Source organism: Chaetura pelagica, unplaced genomic scaffold, assembly GCF_000747805.2.
Source record: "Chaetura pelagica isolate M959 unplaced genomic scaffold, ChaPel_1.0 scaffold428, whole genome shotgun sequence".
NCBI classification, from domain to species: Eukaryota; Metazoa; Chordata; class Aves; order Apodiformes; family Apodidae; genus Chaetura; species Chaetura pelagica.
Genome location: NW_009954311.1, coordinates 907,002 through 930,101, shown reverse-complemented (window position 1 = coordinate 930,101; position 23,100 = coordinate 907,002). Strand labels below are relative to the sequence as shown.

Here is a 23,100-nt window from a genome sequence, read left to right as displayed (position 1 = left end):
GCCACAAAGAATGCACAGTTCTAGAAACTAGGAGCCTGATGAGGTTGCTTTCACAAAACAAATCTGCTAACTCCTGATGCTTAACTCATTCACCAAAACTCCCTGCTCATTCACAAAATCATGATCCTATCAAACCTTTCAAGGAGCAGGTCAGTAAGACTTTGTGGGAGGCAGCACTGGGGGTGGGAACAAGGTCTCTCCCCAATTCATGCTTCCCACCCTTGCTTCCCAGCTGCCCTGACCATACAGAGGGGATGCCCCCACAGAAGGCTGCCCCCTACCAGCAAGCCAACATTTATACCCTTGTCCTCTGCTGCACAGCACCTTGTGCCCTGGCCCAACATCTCCAGAAGAACAAAGCCATGGGGATGGTGATACACCAGTATCACTTGACAACTGGAAAATCCACCAGTTTCACACAGCTTGGAACAAAATCAGGGACCACACAAGACTTCCCAGCTGCTATTACACTGCACAGAAATCAACCAAGAAGCTTGCAGGATGGCAGGGATAAAATGCAGTTGTCCTTGCTCCAAAGCTGTCAGTGCATTCCACCCAAATGTTAGGATCCTGCTTTAGCTCCCACAGGCTGGGCTTTCACTGCACTCATCTCCTTTATCCTGCTGCAGGAAGCAGCATCCTACCCTCACCCCACTACACAGACCAGTACAGTACAAAGCATCCCTAACACCATGGTAAACAAATGTATCAGTATACAAAATTAACAGCTGGCTGCAAGCATGTACTTGTTGTTGGCAGAATTTTAAAAGCAACTTTTTAAAAGCCACCTTTTAGAGAAGATCCACAATCTACAACCTTACTCCTGTTTCAAAGATAAGGACACAGAAGCTCAAAGGAACAATTTCTCTTGCCTGCAGTCAGCCAGCAAAGGAGGTGCAGCTATGATCAGGGTCCAAGGTCATGCAAGCAGTATGAGTTCTCAAGACAGTGTAGCTGTAGATGAAAATTCTCAATAACATAATCCACAGCAATTCTCAGAAAGTCAATAAAAATCTCATGACAACTAAATGCTTATTTTGGAACAATCAGCTTAAATGGGAAATAAACATGATTATGCTTCCAAAAGAAGACTACAGGCTGGGCAGCAGATTTATCTTTCTCTAAGTCCTGTAATAATCTATTGATACATAAATGTAGAATCTGAAATGAAGTAGTCCAAATAAGGGGAAGAAATTTCACTGGACTTGAATGCACCACTTCCCCAATGCTGCTTAGAACCAGGACATGCTCTCTATTGCTCATTTTTCCCTCTGCACTCATGAAAAAATTCCTGAACTACCTATCCTGTAATGATGGATAATATTCCACTTATAAATATAAACCATCAAAGCTCATTCTCCTCGTTGGCCTAGCTCCTCAGGGGGACTATTTGAACTTCTCTAAATATGTTAAGGTTTACATCATCTAATTGCAAAAGGCGTTGTATAAGCATTAAGAGTCAAGTTATGACATTCTTACAATAGAATGAAGAGTTGATCCAATCAAAAGCAAAGTTAAAAAAAATAAAAAGAAGTAATGCAATTGAAATGCAGCTATTTTTAAATATCTGTCTGTCCCTTACTTACCAACTGGAGACACTGACCCGCAAAGGGGGAATTGAAAAGCTTTCTCACCCCTTCTTGTTTTTCAATAAGAACCCCCTCATGTTACACAGCTGTTTGCTTAATACAACTTGTTCTTATAAAAGCTTATGAGGCAAAAAGGTCTCTGCTGTGCCTGCCTTCACGTTTGACTAACCAGTCTGCATCATGAAGTTCTCCACAGTGTTGGGCAAATATGCATCATTTTAATTAAATTAGAAAGGAAACTGTGGGCTTTGGAGCCTTGCTGTTGAGTTAATTTTAAGGGACTATCTGAAGTGATAGTGTTACAGGTCACATGGAAGTTTCTCCCTTGATGGACATCAAAATACTGGACAAAAAACTCCCAAGCAAATAATTCAAAGCATGTGTTGAAAGTTAACTTGTAACATTAAAAACAAAACAAAAAAATGAAGGACTAACTGTATTCTGAACTCTCAGTGATGGGTATTTTATGTATGGGAAATATTCAGCATGCTAAACAACACAACTTGTAGAAGGACATACAGATGTGTAAGTTCTCTTTAGACATAAATACAACATCTTCCTCCCTCTTTAGTTTCCTACCTGCAAAGTGGGACAATGAGCTTCTCTTTTTGCATCCATGCACTGCCCATTTAAACTTTAGCAGCAGCAGATTTATCTTGCTATAGATTCACTTAAGTCTCAACACAGCTACATTCTGATCTCTGCAGGTACTTTCAGGCTCACTCACTAAGCAAATAAATATCACCAAGATGATGGTTCCATGAGCTGGGCAGTTTGGGGCAGCACTTCTGTTGAAGTGATCAGATGTATTTGAAGGAAAGCCTGAGCTGGGGAAAATGAGCACACTAAGACCTGATAGTGACCCAAGATACAAGGAGTTCCTCAAAAGCCAGAGCAGGCTTTCTACAACTACAAAAAGAATAGAAAACCCTAGAAACAGTTACTCCAAAGCACCATCAACAGAGACTCCCATGTCAGTCCAGCTACCCAAAATAACTCCATAAAATGTAATGTATTCTTTTACCATTCACATCTGCATAATAAATCAATACCTAGAGGTTGCAATTAGCTTTTAAATGAACCTATTTGTTTCACTTGAATGCTCCACAGGAAGCTTTACTAAAAAGCACTTCTGCCAAAACAACTTCAGCTCCTGGCATTCTGTATTACTTGTACTTCATTGTCAAACTCAACTAACTGGGATATATGCTTTATTAGTAAATAGTAGTATCATCTGCTTCTGAAATTTGGCTGCAGCCTGTCCCACACGAGCCAGTGACATGCCATGAACAGTCCATTAGAGGAAATAAATGAGAGCTGTTAGATGATTTTGTGAGATGTTTTGCTGGGGACAGAATTAAATTTAAACACAAGAGGAGTGAGAGAGAAGGAGGAAAACAGAAGGCCCAAGGATGCTGTCTGGTTGTTTTTATAGGTTACTCCTTTAGTTCATTTAAAATAAGGTGTGTGGGGCAAGTCATCATCAGAGGTTTTCATTCTCTTTTTGAAGACTCAAGACACAAATGACATGCAAGAGTCTCCATACCATGAAAACAGAATAATGTCTCATGGTACAGGTTCAGACCTAAGGCACTACAACAAAACAGATCAAACCACATAAAATGGACAGTGGGCCCTGTTTTTCACTCTGGTTTTGTGCTGCTCTATGGGAGGCATTTCCCACCACACAGCTCTGTCCAGGACCCCAGCCAGGAGCAAGTGGGTGCCATGTTCCCAGCAAGCTGGTGGGAGGCCAGGGAAAGGACAAAGACCATGGAAGTCCTGCCTCTGCTGTCTCAGTCTTATAAAATAGGAGAGCTTCTGCTAAGGAGAGAGAGATGATAGCAGCATGGGATAGATAAGTCAGCCATTCCCCTTGGAAGCAAATAGACACTTAAGGTGGATTACTGCCACTGCAAGGCACCACTCCTCCTCCTGCTTCCCTAGTCTGTTGCTCAACTCATCATGTAATACTAAAATATTTCAGTGCATTGTATTAACTTCATTGAGACAACATTTAAATTAAGCTAAAGGAAAAGCTACTTCTCTATAGGGAAGATGCTAAGGCTAATACTGCACCCTGCCAGCACCTCTGGAGCTTCCATTGAAGCAGTGAAGTACCAGAGATTTACAGAGGGCTGCACACAGGCCCAGTGCCAAAAGGTTCTGAGACACACTCAGAATGCTTTAGTGGCAATGTGTTAACCAAAGGAGTTGGTTAAGCACTTGTGAAACTAGTAATTTTTTTAAAAGGGGGGTGAAAACACTAACTCCATATATTTCATCATGTTTTACAAAATAGAGCAGGTTGAATAAATATTGAACCTTCAAAAACTCACCACCCTTGAAACCCAGCAACTGAAAATGATCCAGTCAAACATCTGTGATAACAGACCTAAGTACAAGGCAGTTTCCAAGTGAGAAACTCACAGTGAAGTCTGAAGAGAAATAACAACCACAGAACCATTTGCATATACATGCCCTAACACCTGAAAACCCACCCTAAAAGCATTCCCTAATGCTAATCAGGTGTAATAAGTCTGACTCAGAGTACTAGGCTAAAGCTGCTCCCTTATTTTGATAAAAATATTTATTGAACTCTTTAAATCACCATTATAATTACCAAAATAATTTTAAAAAATACAACTTATTCTCACTAGTTTTCCTTGCAAAACTATCCAGCCAGAGTGTCTCAGCAGCAGGGAGCCCACGGGACCACCATGTGTAGGAGTTGCTTTATGAACTGTTTTATACATTGCTGGATTCTCCCAATATTTGGGATTTTTTCCCCCCCTAGAAACAGCCCTAGGGACCAAAGCAAAACAAAATTCCCTTTGAATATGTTAGAGACATTATATGTATCATACATTTAAAATAAGATCATCTGAAAGTACCTATTTTTTGAGAACAGACTGAGTTTTTCTTATTTCTATGGTACTGTCTAGTTTGTCCAAGAGCAGGAGTGGCCCTCTATGACCTTGAAGTTCTCTTTCTCACATAAACAACACAAAAAGCCAAATTCCACCTTCTACATTACTCTTGTAAGATCATGGGATCACAGTCCCTGGTCACACAGCCACAAATGAATGAAGGATTTGTTTCATTTACTTCAACTGAAAAACAGGACAATCCAGTTGCAAAGGAAACATGTAATTTAATGCACAGAATATTTAAAACTTCAGAGCCCACCACACTCTCAGACTGGGATGACCCTCACTCACTCACACTTTTTTAGGTTGTCCCAGAGTTAGCAAACTGTGCTTGATCAAGCCAAACAGTGACAGAATGGAACCTGAAGACACAGAGGATTTGGTCATCACTTCTAAGCACACACTAGTGGGACAGCCAAGAGACAGATGTCACCCAGGCACAGCTCCCTTCTTTCCTGCTCCTGAGCACCTACTGCAGTAATTAATTTCCTAGCAATCAGAATGGAGATGAGGCAGAACATTCATTTCATCCATCCTAAATGTAAAAACTCCACCAGTTAAACAGACTGAAGTTGAAACCCCACAAATTCCTATTCTTGGCACTGCCCAAGTTCACAGGCCATCTCTGGATGGCACTGTGACCTTCTTGCTATGAGAACAGACAGTTCACAAAAACAGGAGTACATTTTTTCTCTGGAACAACGGCGTGGCAATGGGCTGGTGTGGATGGAAAGTCTTACATCTGAAACACCCTCTTCACTCTCCGCAATGCCGGTGGGACCACATAACTCTGCTGAAAAATAGGTATCACATGGTGATTTGGTAGTTGTCAGCAACGAGCCAAGTATCTCCCAAGATTTCACACTTAGAAGAGGAAAAGATGCCTTGCCAAAATTTCCTGCTTCTACAGTAAAACCAAACTCAAACCTGAAATACTCTGTTCACAATAATCACTCATGTATATTCCTTACATGGCACGATGTTTCAAGAATTTATATCCCAAAAAAGATGGGACAACCTCAGTGCTGGAGCTTCTATTTTCAAAAATCTCCCCCTCCTTCCATTGCAGGTGCAATAATCCTGGCACAGCTGCCTCCAGCCTCAACCCTTCTAAGTAGGGGGGGGTGTGGGTGGAAAAATCTCATCAAATATTAAGAGTCAAGTTTCAGACAGTCCTGTGGAGATGTACAAGATTTGAGGACACCTCATTTCACGTATATGGGAACTTTCTTTCCTCCCCATCCTGCCTGCCTGGCTCTATGTTATTTACTGGATGCCTGCTTGATTTCACCCTACAAGTTGCTACGTTTCATGGACACTCAATGAAAATAGCTGATAATGAACCACTGCTTTATCCTGGGATAAAAGGCACAAGGAGCTATTAACTCAATAAACAAAAAATTACAGAACTCATTCCCTACCTGCCCAGAGGCCAATGGTCTTACTAAGTCAGTCATCCCATGTTAAGATGTTAAGATCTGAAATACTGAGATCTGGTTTTAATTCTCTGTACTCTGACTTCCTAAGCTGCTGGGCTGGGCATGTCTCAGAGACAGCTGGTTCTTCAGGGTTCATGCACTTTAAGAGTTCACAGACAGAAGTAAAAAAAAAAAACCTACAGAAATCAAGTGCTGTCAGCTGAAACAGCTCCTTACACGCAGAACACCTTTCCAGTGCATACAGCTCTGATAAATGTGCTCTTCAGAACCAAAGGATAGAAAGCAAAGTCCCAAAGGAGCTTGCCTACAGCTCCTTGTTTTGTCAACTGTCTCAGACAGGACACACTTCTCTGAATAAAAATGGGGTTTTTTTGTTTGTTTGTTTGTTTGTTTTTTCCCAAGGAGAGTTAAGAGCTCTATACAAAATATCATCCGTCTTTGGCGAGTATCTTAGTTTCTACAAAAGACAAAGAGAAGCCAGAGGATCTGACAACATTATTTTGTATATAATTTTTGGCACTAATACCTAAAAATAGACTTTTTTACCCTTTTGTTTTTAATAAATAGGCTGATCCAATCTTCAACTGGGTGAGGAGAAGCTCGTTGGTTTGATAACATAGTACAGAAGTCATTAATTGTTTTGATAATATATTACTTTTTCATTAGACATAAATTTTACTGTTATTATGTCATTTAGGGCATAACAGATTATAGTCACCAGGGCTGAGTTTCTGGGCATGCCTCGAGTTAGTCTTCAAATTTCTTCAGAGAATTTTGCACATGAAGTCAAACAGGAGTCTGATCCAGCTCTTCCCCATATCAGTTGGAGACTGTCCTAAATTCATTCATTGAAGTCAGAGCTCAAAACAGCAGACACAAGTAGGAGCCACATTTGTATCCACTGGCTGGCTGTGTGTATGCAAAGAATTCCCTTTCTTCTAAGAAGGGTCATGCAGAAAACAGAATCAGAAAATTGACCTGGGAGAATAAGACAGCTCACAGCTCAGAAAAAAACCTGCACTGATTTTCAGAAAGAACATCTGTTCTAGACAGAAGTTATTCCTAACATGGTTATTTACCATTTGTTGAGCACTTCCCACCAGTTCAGTGCTGTGGAAAGCTTGACTTGGCTTCTTTACTGTCTCTGGCACTACCCTCTTCTGAGTTTAACACTATTTTTTTCATTTATACAGACAATTTGATTCTATCTTCAGGATCTGGATTTTGTGGCTGTGCCTACAAACTGAGCTTGGTAACAGAAAGCTTTGCAGTTGGACAGAAAACAGCATATGCTGAAGTCATCATTGCAAGACAACATATCATCTGAAGGTTCTGTCAGACAGGTTCCCCTACTCAAATCTCTGCTTATATAACATGGAGTAATGTTTCCATAATACTCAGGAACCACAGTGAATTGTCGCACAAGGGTCTTTTCTTCTAAAAAGTTACCTATCAGCTCAACTTTTGCTGTGGTCAATCACCAGTTCCATCTTAAAGTTCTAGTTCTTTGTACTTCCAAAATATGGCCATAAACTATCATGCCAAGATTAAACTTGGCATACAAGTTGTGTCCAGAAGTAACCTCCATCAATCTTTTTCAGCTAGAAATTACATTGACTTAGTCATTTTTATACCACTTGAAAATCAAAGCCGTAGAGGTTCTGGTTCTCATCATTTTCTTGCAGTCACAGGTCTGCAGTTTCAGCAGCCCTTAACCACTCAGCCAAAGCAGTTTCCAAGGACTCCTGATCCAGACTGGCCCGAGGAGGCTCTGTGCCATGGACAGGATTACCTATGCTGCTCCCTGCCTCACCAGAGCTACAGAGAGTGAGGCTGAGGGAAAATGTTGTAGTTGGATTACTATGTGCCATGCTTCTTGGAGCTCAGAGCTGAATATAATAAACTTGGGTGTTTCCCATTTGTTCCACTGGAAATGACAGTTGCAGAACATGCACCTCCACAGCCTTGACAAGCATATCTCAGACACATCAAGGAATCAGCTGCAGTATTTCCAGGCAATTATACAGAGATACCTATATTCTCTATTCTGCTCTCTCATGAACTGCTTATGGAGAATTAGATGGGTAGAAATAAACCTGGCAAACTGTTCTGGAACACTGTATTTTAATGGATGGACAGTCTACTGAAATACTTTCTCAGTCATTTTTTGGAGAGTAAATATAGAGGAGGTATTCTTCAAAAGTCGTTCTTTGCACTTAAATCCAAGCTCTGTTTGTTCTCTGTGCCATCAGAGATTTGCTGTCTGCAGCTGCTTAGAGGCTCTTGCTTGCATTAGGATTCCACCACACTGGTTGCCATTCAGCCCTTCAAAACTTGCAACCCTGAACCTGCATCTGAACCCAACACCAATCAAGTTTCATCAGTGCATCCTAAGGACAAAGAGATCTTTGCTAACGGATCCTACTGTGGGACCTGATCTCCATCTGTATTTGAATTTATTTGTTTTCCCCTCTGCAGATTTCCAAGAACAAGGGGGGGGAAATAAATCATTACTCTGAATATCTGCCTCATCCTCATTCATCACGTTCATGACGCATGTAACGACTTCTTGGGAGCACTGCTTGATATTATCATCAAATCTTAGTTGCTGCCTTTTCTAGATCATTTCCCATACATATTTCCCAGTTCAGCTTTCCTGCTGCTACAATGTTAGCAAATAACGTACAATAAACAAGCAGACAATTGTTCCATTTCCAGGGAATAAAATCTCCAAGGATATAAAATAGAACAGAAACTATCCATCCTTCCCCATATCCTGTGAGTTAAAAATAGAGCAAGCAATGAACTCCCCAAATGCACTACATGGTTTAGGCCATACTTGAACAGCCATTTCAACTTGGCACAGGCTTTTACTGCTCCTGAAGTCCTGTCTTCTCCTCACCCTTAACTATTCAGTCCCCACTTCTCCTCATTGTTAGAACAGGAGTTCAAGCAAACCTATGATAAGAGCCACCCCTACCAAAATAAAGGGTTTTTTGCTCAGCTGAGCTCTGGGCTGGGCCAGTCCCGTTGATGTGACTCACTGCACCACTCAAGTGCCAAAGGAGGAGGGGGTGAGATGAGGTGAGGATTGCATAAGCTGCTGTGGCTGCCAAAGAAATGCTCACACTACCACGGTCCCAGTCTTATTCCTGGGGGCAGAAACGTGAGAGGGAGCCTGCTTCCTTCACTAACTTGTTCTCTGTCACTCCCCTTTGGCAGTGGCAGCCTCCCAAGTCCTCAAGGTCTGGAACAGCTTCTCAGGATAAGCAGGATTGCTAAGAGGTGCTGGGAAAACCCCAGCAATGCAGCACTAACCATCAGTGCTAGTAACAGGACAAACCAACACAACCAAAGGACATTGCTCTGATCTGATGCAAGGCAAGTGAAGCTTCTCCCTTGTCAAGATGCTGTCATTGATTCCCCAGATCCAGGGCTGAAGGAGAAGGTTACAATGTTGAGGAAATGGACCCTGAGATGAGGAAGAGAGCAAAATTTAAAATAAAATCATGTAATACTTTCACTTGCCAGTCTCCTCTTTTCCCTAAGCAGCTCCTGTGCTCAACAGCCAGATCTTCTTCACTAGAAGATGAGGATTTTCCTGCTGTCTGCAGTGCTGGCTGGTTTGCAGTTTGCATCTCAAGCTCTGCATTGTCCTTTGTTCTGCATGAAATAGAACTCTGGAAAAGCCAAGACAGAGTTGGGGGCTGCCCAGATTCTTTGACATACACTGAAATAAAAGAAATGCATGTGCCTACTTGACTTATGTTAAAATGTCACTAAGGTACCCATTATTTCTGTATTTCTGATCACTGCAATATTGTTTTCTTTCTACCTGTTACAAAGCTGCTACTCTCAATATGGCTGGTGTTACAGGAAGGAAAATGTAACTGATTGAACTGGCTCAAGAATCACCTTGCTCCCAAAAAAGTATCTCAAAGGAATGAGAGTGAGGCTCACAGACTCCTGCACCATGCTGTCTGTAAAAGAACTGATGTAGGACTGACAGTCCTTACAAAAGACTGCTTCTCTCAATAGTATCTTACAAAGTCAAGGAAATGCAAATCTAGAGCTTTTTGTTTATATGCCTGCCCCTCAGACTGACAAAACTACTACTACTCTAAATGTACTTCAACAGTCAGAACTTTCAAGGCTACTCAAAAAAAGCAGGACTACGTTATGATGTCACTTGCTTTACACTAATTTTATTAAACAGCTAGAAAGATGCAGCAGACACCTTAAAAATCCATTCTCATGTGAGATCCTCATAGACGATGTACCCGTAACTCTGTCTATGCTCAATTCAGCAGCAGACTGATGATTGTGTTTATAGCTTGTGAGGTGTTCAGCTGGCCAAAACCAATGCACTGTACATGTAACCACAGTAACCCTGTAAAGGAAAACTCACACAATGTGCCCCATTTAGTTAGGACCAATTATGCACTGTTCTTACTGGCACTTGCTTGGAACAGTTGTACCTACATACTTTCCAGCCCCTATTCTACATCTACCCTGCCTCTGCACCTTAAGGAGTGTAGCTGCCCTGGCTCTAAACAGGCTGATGTTTTGCTCACACTGCTAAAATGTTCAGCAGTCCACGTAGAGCAGATTTACAAGCCTTCAGTATCACACTGACAACTCCAAATGACCCAGGCAGGGAAAAGATTTAGCTTCATAAATACTGCAGTTTGAACTTCTCTTCCCACTGGCTACAGACACATTCAGTGTAAAAGAAAGCACATAGTTAAAGCCGGAAAAAATACAGAATTGGGTTTTCAGAAGTGCTCTACGTTTGACTAGTCCTACTCTGGTTTGAGCAGGTTAAGCCCCAGAACTGAGCACTTTTGGAATTCAAATCAGGACTCCTGACTGAGGCTCTGGAGTAATTGCTTCTTGGAGGAGGACTGTACATACATTAAAATGTATTACATGCTACATATTTAAACAGAGGCTCTCCTCTTTTGCAGGTCTCATGGTATGAGACTCAGCTGTTTTGCTCTGCCCAGGTTCCCCTAACTGTTCACTTGGTTTTGATCCATCTGGATTTTCACCACAGATTTTTGCTTTGAGTTTCTAATTTGAATGCAGGAAAGCTCTGCCAAAACCACATCACATTCAAACCACAGGAAATCATGACTTTGGCACTGTTTTGACATGGAAGCTGTAAACAGTGCGCAGGTTCACTCAAAACTGGAACACTGTCCTTTGAGTTATGAAACACACCAAAATTTCCAGCAAACCAAGTCAAAATTTTGAATCACTGAAGCAAGAGAAATTATGTGACTTTTGAATGGATTGAGATTTTGTTTTAAGTATTATTAAGCCTTTTTCCTCTTTCCTTCAGCTATAAATGTTCTTTGTGGAAGAATAAAAAGAGAAGCTGGGTTTCCTCCTTTCCAAGTTTCAGTTAAAACAGGATTTAGTTAATCCTCATAGCTGTAAGACACATATACAGTGTTAAAGACAAGAGCAGCTTCCTACTGGCAGTCTTGAGCATGAACAACTGTAAATGCCAGAGTTATACTGAAGATAAGAATATGGTTTAGTTTTACGTGCAGAATGATAGGTATTCAACTTAGAACTAACTTACACCACTGCTACAGGAACAAGCCTCTTGTTAAAAATCCACAGAATTTTCAGCTGCCAAACACTGGATTTTTACCCCAGGATTCCCGTTAGCAAACCATGAGAAATTTTTACTGAAATGGAAAATTATGATTTTTGCCTTCAAAATACACACTGCCCTGAAGAAACACATAGTTGTAAACAAGTCACAAGTTCATTGAAGATGAAAGGAAAACAATCTAGATTTCCAGACCATGCCTGAGAACAATCCAGACTCCAAACCCACCCAAGGCAGAAGTTTGAATGCTAAGCTACATGAAGGTGGTTTGACTGAAGTCAAACAAAAAGGAAGAAAAACATAGTCAGACAAAACAATATTTATATTACTGCATTGGCTGCAAGAAAAAAGCAGTTTAATCTTGCTGATTTATTTTTTTTTAACAGATTTTTACACCAGGCATGTTGAATATCAGAAAAACTCCACAGGAATCCATAACACACGGAATCATGTATCAGACATATCTGACCTGTCATAGAGTTCTCAGATGTACACAGTTGCTCTCTCAGCTTTTCCACATCATCTGGATGAACCTGTTCATACAAAGTGCTGCCAAACCATTCAGACTGGGGCTGGTTCAGCACAGGAGTCACAGAGTCTGATACGTAGATCACTCTTCCCGTCTCTGCTGCAACTACAAACAGGAACCCATCTGCAGCCTCCAGGATAAGATGTTTCAGTTCCTTCCAAAGAAAGGATTTTATCAGAATGCCAGCAAGAAAAGGCAATTAAATCACACATCTGCCACTGCCAAAGAATATTGCTTTCTTGTGATCTTAGTAGCTGATCACAAGCAAGGCAGAAATTTTCACTGTAGTATTGATGTAACATCACAACCAACCTTGCAGCAAACCATCAACTGCTGATCTTAATAGCAAACAAAACCTTGTTTTCCTTTATTGCCTTTCATCTGGTGATCTCAAGGCACTTTAGGAAAATTAGAGTAACTAAAACTCACTGCATTACAAAATGATAGATATCTAACATTAAAAAAATAAAGTTATTTAAGAGTACAAACAAAGGAAATGAAGAGTTATAACTCATATGGCAAACTCATTCCTTAATTAAACGTCCTGAATATTTTCATTAGAAAGAAACCAACAAATATTTCTGGATTGTTGTTTTTTTCCTTTTTCCCCTCAGGATGAGCTCTGCTTGTAAATTAAACACTCATTGGATAAAAAGCAGAAAGTGTAATGGGAACAGGGACAGGAATCCCCAGCCTCCCCTTCCATTACGGGGCCTGAGCCACTACACAAGAAGACTGGATCTCTACTTGGTTTTCTTTTCCAGCCTGTGAATATTGAGACTCAGAGTCTCAAAGAGTATGGAACACCCCATTGCTGTTCGCATGTATGTCACATAAAAACTACCTTTGCTCAACAGAGCTTGAAAACCCCTCATGGGAAAAAAAGGACAACTACCACTCCAACTCCTGGGAACATCCTTTGCTTGGTGGCTCCAGTGACCACTAGAGCTTTTTAAGATACTGATCTAGAACTCAGACAGAAAGCTTTGGAAAATCTGAGTCCCATTCCAGGTTAGAAAGCTCAGCACAGTTAGTGTGCCAGTAGCCAGATACTAGCTGATAAGGTGAGGATCGTAGTCTGGTAAATTCTGCTAAGGAACTGGGTAACTCATCTCAAGAAACTCGTAACTGATCATCAGTTTTTATTTTATTGACATTTTATTTTAGAGCAAGCACATTAATTCTGAACCACTTAATAAACCACAGAATCACTAAACAGTTTGAGTTGGAAGAAACCTTAAATATCATCTAGTTCCAACCTCCCCTGCATGGCCAGGGACACCTCCCACTAGACCAGGTTGTTCAGAGCCCCATCCAGCCTGGCCTTGAACACTTCCAGGGATGGGACTTCCACAACTTCCCTGGGCAACCTGTGCCAGTGTCTCACCATCCTCACACTAAAGAATTTCTTCCTAATGTCTAACCTAAATCTCCCCTCTTCCAGCTTTAATCCATTACCCCTTGTCCTCTCACTACAAGCCCTTGTAAAAAGTAAAAATAGAAGTAAAAATAAAAATAGCTAGCTGCACTATGCGGAGGACAATGAGAGCTGTTTTGCATACACTGTTAACAAAGGTGAAGACTGTAATCCTGCTAGGTTCAAAGAAACCAAAAAGTTGCAGTGAGAAGTGACAAGGGTGCCCTGCCAATCACCAGCTGAATGGCTCAGTCCCTCCAGAAATGCACTTCAGGAAAGCCAGAATAGTCAGAGATGTGAACACTGAGAGGTCAGCAGAAGCTGCTGCTGCCTCTAGCCATAACTTACACATGTAAGTGCTTAAATTGTTCAGATGACAAAAATGGTCATCACACCCATCGGACTTCAAAAACAATGAAGGTCATAGGAATTTTCAGTGCACTCAGTTAAATGGTTTTTCTTTCAAGCACTGGGTGCATCTTCCTTCTTCCATCAAAAATACAACCAAGGAAGTACCTCAGCCAGTACAGATGGGATTAATTTCTGCCTAGTTCAGCTGCTAAGAATTTAGGCATTGAGACTAAACAATGTTTTGAACATTCCTCTAAACCTAGGAGGGAGAGGCAGGTCTTTCCAGAGAAATTTCTACCTGTTTTAGAGAATCTTTGTTAGGATGGAAAGAATCCAGTTCTGGAGGTGAAAATTCCTTTCAGATTATGAGAGCTGGCAAGCAGCTTGCTTTTCAAATGGACAGACCTCAATGATAAGAATGCCCATCTTGCTGTTTCAGAGAGGGGGATTTGTCATACAGTTCAGCTCAAGTCCCAACAGTCACATAAAATTGTCTCTATTCACATCCTGGACACGTAACTTGTACCAGTTACCATACAACAGCCCCTCCTCCTCTCAGCATCTTCTTATATCGCTTAAGACCCCTAACCAGAGAAAACAGGTATTTGCAAAAAATCTACCTGTTCTGTAAGAAATGAAGGCTTGTAAGCTCCATCAGTAGATTTGTTCCCAGTGCCCCGCATGGATTTCATGTGTGAAACCGCCATCCGAAGAATAGTCAGCTTGTCGGGCTTCCGAGCCAGGGCGCTACAAGTGGGCACCATGTCAGACAGCTCAGTGATGTACTGTGTCATCTTATTTCTCCTGCGTCTCTCAATCTCACTGTGATTCTCCCTGAACATTGAAAAGAAACACCAAATCAACAGAAAAGCACAGGTGATCAGTGTTAAGTATGGAGGTAACAAACTGTAACACTTTGCACTTCTTTCCTTGTCGCTGCAGGGCAATAAACTGCTTCACAAAGCTAAGTACTATTAGCCCTCAGTTTATAGACAGAAAATCCAGGCCACAGAGGATAAATATGATTTGTCCATAGCTGTTAAAAAAGAACCTGCATTTCTAGCTACTGGCTTCTGGCCTTCATCTCTTAAACAGTTTGATCTCCTTTGGTTTAAGGACCAAAAAAAGGAAGCATGAAGACGAGAGGAACTGACAATTGCCAACTCCAGCCAAAGTCCCAAATCATCAAAGGGATGGGTTTGCTTATAAAAGGGCTCTTTAAGCAGAAACCTCTTACTAACAGCTGGATGAGGTCAGTAGTAAGCATCAGTACCGACTTACAAAAAAGCCCAAAGACAAGACAGATCTCCAGTCCTGCAATGCTGTGTGGAACATCCCACATTCCTGTTGGGAGTTCCTGCATGCCTAAAAGCTGCAGGACTGGGACCATATATGGTGTAACAGCACATACAAAACCCCAGTAAATAAACAAAAGGAGTGCAAAAGACAGCAAGTAAACATCCGGTTTGTCAGACATCAGAATTTTTGTTTGAGAACAATCTAGCCCAGCAGGGAAATAACAATGACAGTATTTAATGCTACTCCACTTCGAGCCAAGCTCCAATGTTCTTATTCTTTATAGCAAACACATGACTGAGGTGGTGAATCAAATTCCAGAATTCTCAAAATGGACAATCACCAAAATCTTTCAGAACTTAAGATCTGGGTGTTCAGTTTTCCCATACTGCAAATTACCCTTACTTGATTACTATTATGGAATTACACGAATATGTATATCTGAGGTGGTTCAGATGGACCTTGAATACTACAGTGCCTAGTAGTTATTTTTCCCATACTGTACCTGTCAGGTGGCAGCTAAATACAAGTACACAACAGGTATATGATACTTCAGATGTCAAAGCAGCATCTTCCACTGATTTCAATGAACTGTGCATGGCAGTTTCTTGTGGGATCGCTGGCTGATCCAACAAGATGTGAAAGGTGATCACGAGGAGAGTCCCCCAGCACTGACTGGTACAATAACACAACATTAGAAACAACTGCTACAATTTTTGGGGCTGACTGTTATGAACAGTGATCATGAATGTAAAAGCTAGGCTTGGCATGCTTTTTGGCTACTCTGAATAATGGAGCTTTTTCTAAAAACACAGGGAAGAATGCACGTACAGGGGGTGTATGCAGGAGGCATTGTCTTCAGAAGTGCCACTTGTCAGGGCTAGTTGCAGACTTATTACTCCTACTGATGCCTATGCTTACCATCTGATAATCAGAAATTCCAGCTGTAGGTCCCTGCAATGACAGTCCATGGTCCTCCAGCAAATTGCAGCAGTCCCTTGGTTAAGGTCACTACCTACTTAACTATCTATTACCATAACAATGAGCCTCCCCATTCCAAATGGCTGATAAACAGCCTTTGTGTGGGTCTGCACAGAGGCAGGAGAGAACAGTGCCTGTGGGAGCTGGATCCTACACACATACACAAGCAGAACAGCCTGTCTGACACTGCACACATACATAAGAGCACTCATGTGTACATGTCAGCATTTACATGGAGACAAATATGGACAAGGGGAAGAAAAACATTCTTGCATCATGAAAGCTTCAGCATTTTCACAGAAATGGTGATCAAGAGAGAGACAAAGAACACACATATTCAATATCTATTTTATGTTTTTAGAAAACGTATTCCATTGTCTGCCAAGGAAGTACTTTAATACTCCTGAACATCAAAAACAATAATTCCAAAGGGTAAACAAAGAGACTGCAAAACTTCCCAAGAAGAAAGAGAAGGATATCTAACAGTCCATTTAATTTATGATAACAAAAGCTAAAATGTAATAGTATTTTAATCAACTGGCCATGAAAACATTCAATCAAACAAAAGTCTGAAAACTTTCCTGAAACTAGTACAAATTTAAGCTCTTGAAAAAAAAAGAGGGGCTGTGCTACTCCTCCAAAAGTGTTTGCCCTAGGAACCCTGACATTCATAAACATGTATAGAGAATGATGTCCTAATTCTGTAATTTGTAACTTCGTTTTTATACGGATATTTTGGAGGGAAGTTGTTTTGGGAGACTGTGGAAGCTGATCCAAGCTTATTTAGGTCTGGTGTCAGTATTTCTGATTTCAGGCATTTTTGGATGAGACAACTGCTCTGACTTTTGATCAGTCAGAATGGCACTATATAATATAAAAATGGGGGCAAAGCATATTTGATTTTCCTTTTTCCTACCTGGCCATCCTTCCTGTATCAGCAGTACTTTGATCATGGTCCCACCTAGAAACAAAATAACCAGCTCTCTAAACTAAGGTGCAGGTACTGAGACTTTTTGGACACGACCATCACCCTCTTTTCTCTCAGCAGAAGAGCTCTACAGAACACGCCTACCTTGCAAACTTTTCCTTATCACCAGAGATTTGATCAGCATCATACCTAGAAACCAAAGATAAAATGTTAATTCACCAAGGTTATGCATCACATGACAGTCAACACACAGCAGAAAGCAAAGAGGTTCACAACTGCCAACTACTACAAATAACAGCAAGAAAAATGAGGGTGTGAGAACAATTAAGCAAAGAAAATGTAGAGTCTGATGGAACTTCCAAGCCATGCTGATTCAAAAGCTTCATTTGTGTATTTTAAAAAGTTGGAGACACATTTCAGGGGATTTGTGCAAACACTTTGACATACACTCACTGCTTGGGAAACTTAGCGACCAGCACCATTACAGAAAACACCACTGAGCTTTCATCGACAGCAGCCCATGAGATATTCCTTGCTATGCTGGAAGTGAAAGAGCTGGATCTTTGCCAGATTGCAATCACAACTCACTCCATTCAGCAGAGGGCACTGATGGTCTACAGATAACACGGGAGGGCAGGGACACAGGCTTAAGTGCAACGCATCAGGTACTGAGCCTTCAGAAAAAAGCTCTGGTAGGTGCAGAGACTGAACTGTCTGCTGGGAGACTGGCAGAGTCAGGCAAGGAGAGGAAACTGCTGGGTAAATAAGGGGAATTAAAACGGGCTTCAATCCCTAGAACTAAACAGGTATCTCATTCCTACTCAAGAGAAGTTAGTCGCTACGTGCAGCAACTGTATGGAGGAAATCCTGATCCATGGGACTTCTGCCTCATGGGATTAAAGTTTCACTGTTTTTGAATATTGTCCCAGAGACAGGCAGCAATGTGACATTTCACTAAAAAAAAAAATTATATGATGCTCTTCCTTTCCCTTTCCTAAAAACATACTAATCCTTTGAAACTAGATTTTGCTAGAATAGCTACCAAAAGGCACGTTTTGAAAAAGATCTTAACTGTTGGAGAAGCCAAACTGCTTGCTCCAAAACAGAAATGTAGCTTTTCAACAATACCCAAAACTAATGCTTTTTCTAGATTTGAATATTATTACTGTTCAAGGATAGTCAGGTGATATTTTATATTAGAAGGAGCTTTTTCAAATTGATGCAATTTATTACAACAGAGCTTATGAAACTTGGAGGTGTTAGCTAGCAAGGTATTGCAGTCTATTTAAGCATCCTTTTTCTGCCAAAAAACTAATAATTAAATTGTTCTTTATTTCTTCTCAAACTAATTAAAACTGATTTTAAGTATGCCAACAATGCAAGTCCCTCTAGGAGGCTTCATATTTTCCTTCCCCAGTAAAACTCATTCAAGTTCTGAAGAGAAAGCTTAAGTGAGACTTGAGCTGTGTTTCTTTCTACATTGCTTTAAACACCAGCACCCTCTGAACATTCAAGTGAAAATGCCACTTTCTTCCACTTGACCCTGCCCGGAGAACAGACTGAACCCAGAAAAATTTTAAACAACAAGACAGATTGAATGAGGAATGGCAACATGCTGTTGTGTGAGCAGTACATGCATACACCTCCATGTGATGGTGAGGTGCCATGCAGAGATACCTGAGCTGGCTTGGAAGCCCCTGAGAAGCAAGGTGTGTTACCTCATGGAGTACCATACTAACACCACCATCCCCTGTGCTCCTGCTACTTTGGGACTTGTCTATACACTCTTCTCTGGTTGGACAGGCTGAAGATGTTATTGCCTTCAGCTTCTCTTTTCCCCCTTCCAGCCTCCCAGCTGACCCCTCTGCATGCTTACTTCTTTAGGCACTTCAGTCAAAGCCAGCTGGGTTAGCTTAAACTTTTGAACTAACCAAATAATCTTGACCAAGACAAGCTAGGAATCAGTCACATGGGCAATTTGGAGAAGGGAAAAGCCCTAAAAGGAGGACACAACTAGAAGAAGACATCTGAATATGGCTCTTGGCATCTCTGTGCTGTTTTCCTGTACTCTCTAAAAGCAGAACAATCTGGGGGTTTTACAGCATTAAGGATTTAAGTATCAAATTTTGATCTGACATCTAAAATTAACTGATCCTAAGCACAGAACAGGATACTCCTCCAATAAAAATAATAGAACTATTTGCTCTCCCCACAATCAAACTTTGGAAGGCTGAAGCCAGGATGAAGACAGACCAACGTGTACCACTGTGCCTCGAATCCCTGACACTTTAGCAGGCACAGGTTGGGTCATATGGATCACAAATTTTGCTCCCTTAACATGTTATCTTTCAGCAAACATTCAGAACGGCTAATAAACCCTGCCTGGAATATCCTGTCTGTAAATGACACCAGCTAATCAGGGGTGCTGCTGGTCTTGTCCAGTAGGTTATGATATGGTGTTACAACACATCTTCAGCACCCTTATTTTGCAGGCTGACTGGGAAGATCTTGTTAAAACCCTATGTTTGGCTGCTGCTACACAGCTACAGCTGCAATTTGGGCATTCAGCAGTTTTTGGTAGGCCTCGAAGTATTCACCCTGCACTGCAGCTGCTTGGTTTCTAACGAAAAAAATGCAAACAGTGTGACCAGAAAAAAAAGGAAAAGTGAAAAATGGTAATGATGCTTTAATGTTTGCTTTTACTTCTAGCCTAGAATATTCCATGTTAATTAACATTTATTTTGGCAATTTTTACTATTCAGTTACACCTAATAGTACATGATAAGCTCTAATCTTTAAAAAACAATCCACACCTCAATGATCTGTCATATTATTTTAACAAGCAGTTAACATCTGAAACAAATTCAAAATATATTTATTTTCAGTGGCAGAAAGACAACTTCAGCAATGTCAAGTAACCAAAGTTCATCTACAGCAGTTGAAATAATAAGCTAAAAATCACAATTTTTCTCATTTGACATAACTGCAGATTGAAATGATGACACACACCCTTGCCAGCTTTGTAAGCCAATAACTACATTAGGCAGACTTCTGCCAGGATGTCTAATTTGCAGAGGAAGCTGATAAAAACACTAACTAGAATTTAGGTCAAGCTGTTGGCAAGATCTTCAGTCATATTCATATTGACTTTAAAACATCAGTAGTGAGACAGCTGTCTTTCTCCACAGAAAGAAGTCAGTGATTTGACCAAGTCTTTGTAAATGCTCACCTTGAAAATTTGCTGGGTCCCTCTCCATCTTCATCATCAAAGTCCATTCTGTAAAAGCAAGATTCCTGAATCAGTAATCATGATGTTGGCAACGGTGACATGAACAGTCATGCCAGAGGTTCTCAACCTTGTTTGATTTATATTTTGACTAGAGGTGTTTACAACTGTAGATTCCAGTCTTGCTCATAATCTACAGACCCCCTAAAAGTAGCTCATCAGCTGCCAGGAATAAAAAGAATACAAGGTTTAAAAAAAATAAAGTAATAAAATAAAATTAAACACTGTCCTTCTCCACAGAAATCAGCACTGTTAAAATTAACAAATAAAAGGAAATATTAAACAAATACAGTTGCTGTGAGATAGTCAGAAGTAATTATCTCGTAGGCCTGATAGAAGTTTACAGAAATCAGTGGGGACTCTATGTTGGATGACTGAAATTAAGGCTAAAGCAAATAAAGTTCTGAAGCTGTACACATACTAAACACCAGGCCACTGTTTTTGCCCCAGTCTAAAAAAAGCACATTAGAAATCAAGCAGAATAAATTCCCAGTTTCCCTGCTAAGAGGATTATCTATCTCACCGCTACCGGTTGTAACCGCGGGACATTCTTCAGACCTGCCCCATATTACCAATCATTTCACACAAATTACCAGCCAGTCTGTGGATGGCAACTGCTTTGTGGTATTCCTGTGGTCATTGCTAAAATGACCTACAGGTCTGTTGTGCACCTAACTTACCTGGTGTCTGACACAGACCTACTTCTTAAGTTGACAGAAGAGACGAGCTCTTCCTTGGGCCAAATCCCAGCCCTTCAGTTTGGCTCCTCCTGGGAGCCACAAAAAGCAGGAACCTCCTTCTTCACTTCTTACACAGAGAAACAAGGAAGATTAACTTCCTGAATTAGCCACCTAGAGGTGGACAAATATATAACCCAATTATAAGAGGGTGACTGCCACTAAAGCAGATTAGGAACCGAACTGATATACAATTACTGTATTAGCGTAATAATTTTAATAAAAAATACAGGATTATGATGAACAGACCCTGAGCAATCACCTAAATGTAATTTGTGCAGACAGAAATCATGTTTTGTTTTGCAAAAAGTTTTGTTGTGTTCTCTTTAACCCTCTAACCTTCCTAACAGTTCAGTGTAATAAAACTTCACACAATTGCAGATTTCATGTCTCTAACGCTCTTTCTATCAGTAACAGACAAAAGCCATATTAAAGGCAAAACACCTGCAAAGCGACAATAATATTTATCTCAGTATTAAAAGGAATCCCTACCAATTAAAAACTAATATTTGTATTTTCAGAGTGTGGGAACCACGATACAAAGTCCATCTGAAGTACTCTGAAGTACATCAGCATAGACAAGTGTGAGAGCCAGTCAGGTAATACTACCTGGCTTCTTAACTGACAACCAAGACAGGCTGGTCAATAACAGACACGTTTGAGTCACAGCCACAACCAAGACAAGGGCAGTGAATAAGCACAGGAATTAGGAACAGTATTAGAAAAGTCACGATAATATTTTCCAGATTATTCATAGTGATTATTCATTTCCAGAGGAAGCAGAGAGAAAATCATTTTCCTCCAAGAGTCTTAAGAAAAGATGTATATTTAATTTGGTGAAGTTTGATGCAATTGCCATTTCCACTATAAATTACATTTCTGCTCACCTAATTATCCCCAAACCTGGTTTTGAAGCCAGCAGCCCCTCAGCTGCCTGGCTTGTCCTTCTCTGGTTTCACTGGCAACTGAAACACAACTGAAAGAACCCTCCAGTTTCAAACCTGGGGTATAAGGGCTGCAGAAAATATATTAACCTATGGAGAAAAGTCTTTTCGGGGAGGCTTTAGTAAGACATTTTTTTCATTTGGGTGCAATACCAGACTGTAGTAAACTAAATCTTTAAATAATGTCTTTGCTTTGTTAAGCTAAAAATACTGACTTTATTCCAAATACTACATAATAAAAAATAAGAAATTGAACATAAAGTTCATTTTTATGTCAAAACTTGAAAAAAATGCAACAGTAAATGTCTTTCTCTCCCATCTTTGTTAATAAACACATTTCCTAATTTCACATGTCACTGTGCAGAATGAAAAAAACTCTTTCAAAACCTGAAAAAGAAAATCTCAAGTATAAAGTCATTGATCCCACTGTCCTCCGTGAAGCACTGCATCTGCTTTACAGCCAGGCAGACTGAAAGACAGGGTAACCAGCTGTAACCTTTAGCAGAATGCATAAAAATAATATTCCAACAAACTCCTCAGGTAAGATCTCTGTTCTGATAGAAGAGAGACACACCAGCAAAACAGTATAAGCAGCCTCCAAAAAGAATAATTACATTATTTCAGAAGTTTCAGAAAGAGAATCTTTATCTTCATTAAAAATTCCCCTTAAAAAGAGACTTTGAAAAAGAGCTGCACTCTGCTCTTTTGTTTTGAAGAGACAGCATAAATCTTGTTTTCCTCTCTCATACTATTCATGTCAATCGAGAAAAGGCCTGATATATGAGGCACTTACTACAATATATTTTCCTCCAAAGATGTGTGTGTACCATGAATACTGTGATGAAACTATTTTTAAAAAATATATTTATTTTAAATTAGAAATGTTTTCATACAATATAAAGCCTATGACAAGGTGGTCCTGCACAAGTTAAAATCCTGAGATGGGAGAGGATTTGAACACTGCAAGAAGACGATTGTGTAAAAATCCCAAGAAATGTCAAAAGATGGCTTGCCATGATTCCACAGGATGGGAAGGGGGCAGGCAGGAAT

The 23,100-nt window shown here is 40.5% G+C and overlaps 1 protein-coding gene across 1 annotated transcript in view; it reads right to left on the bottom strand.

The window, feature by feature from the left end:
• Positions 1-20,359, bottom strand: part of ARNT2 (aryl-hydrocarbon receptor nuclear translocator 2) — a 66,638-nt gene extending 46,279 nt beyond the window's left edge. Inside the window, exons 1-4 of the mRNA XM_010004072.1 lie at positions 20,313-20,359; positions 17,228-17,272; positions 14,499-14,712; positions 12,051-12,264 (exon numbers count right to left, since the gene is read on the bottom strand). Of these exons, the coding sequence (XP_010002374.1) occupies positions 12,051-12,264; positions 14,499-14,712; positions 17,228-17,272; positions 20,313-20,359 (520 nt within the window). The remainder of the gene's footprint in view (positions 1-12,050; positions 12,265-14,498; positions 14,713-17,227; positions 17,273-20,312) is intronic.
• Between the last annotated feature and the right edge of the window lie 2,741 nt (positions 20,360-23,100).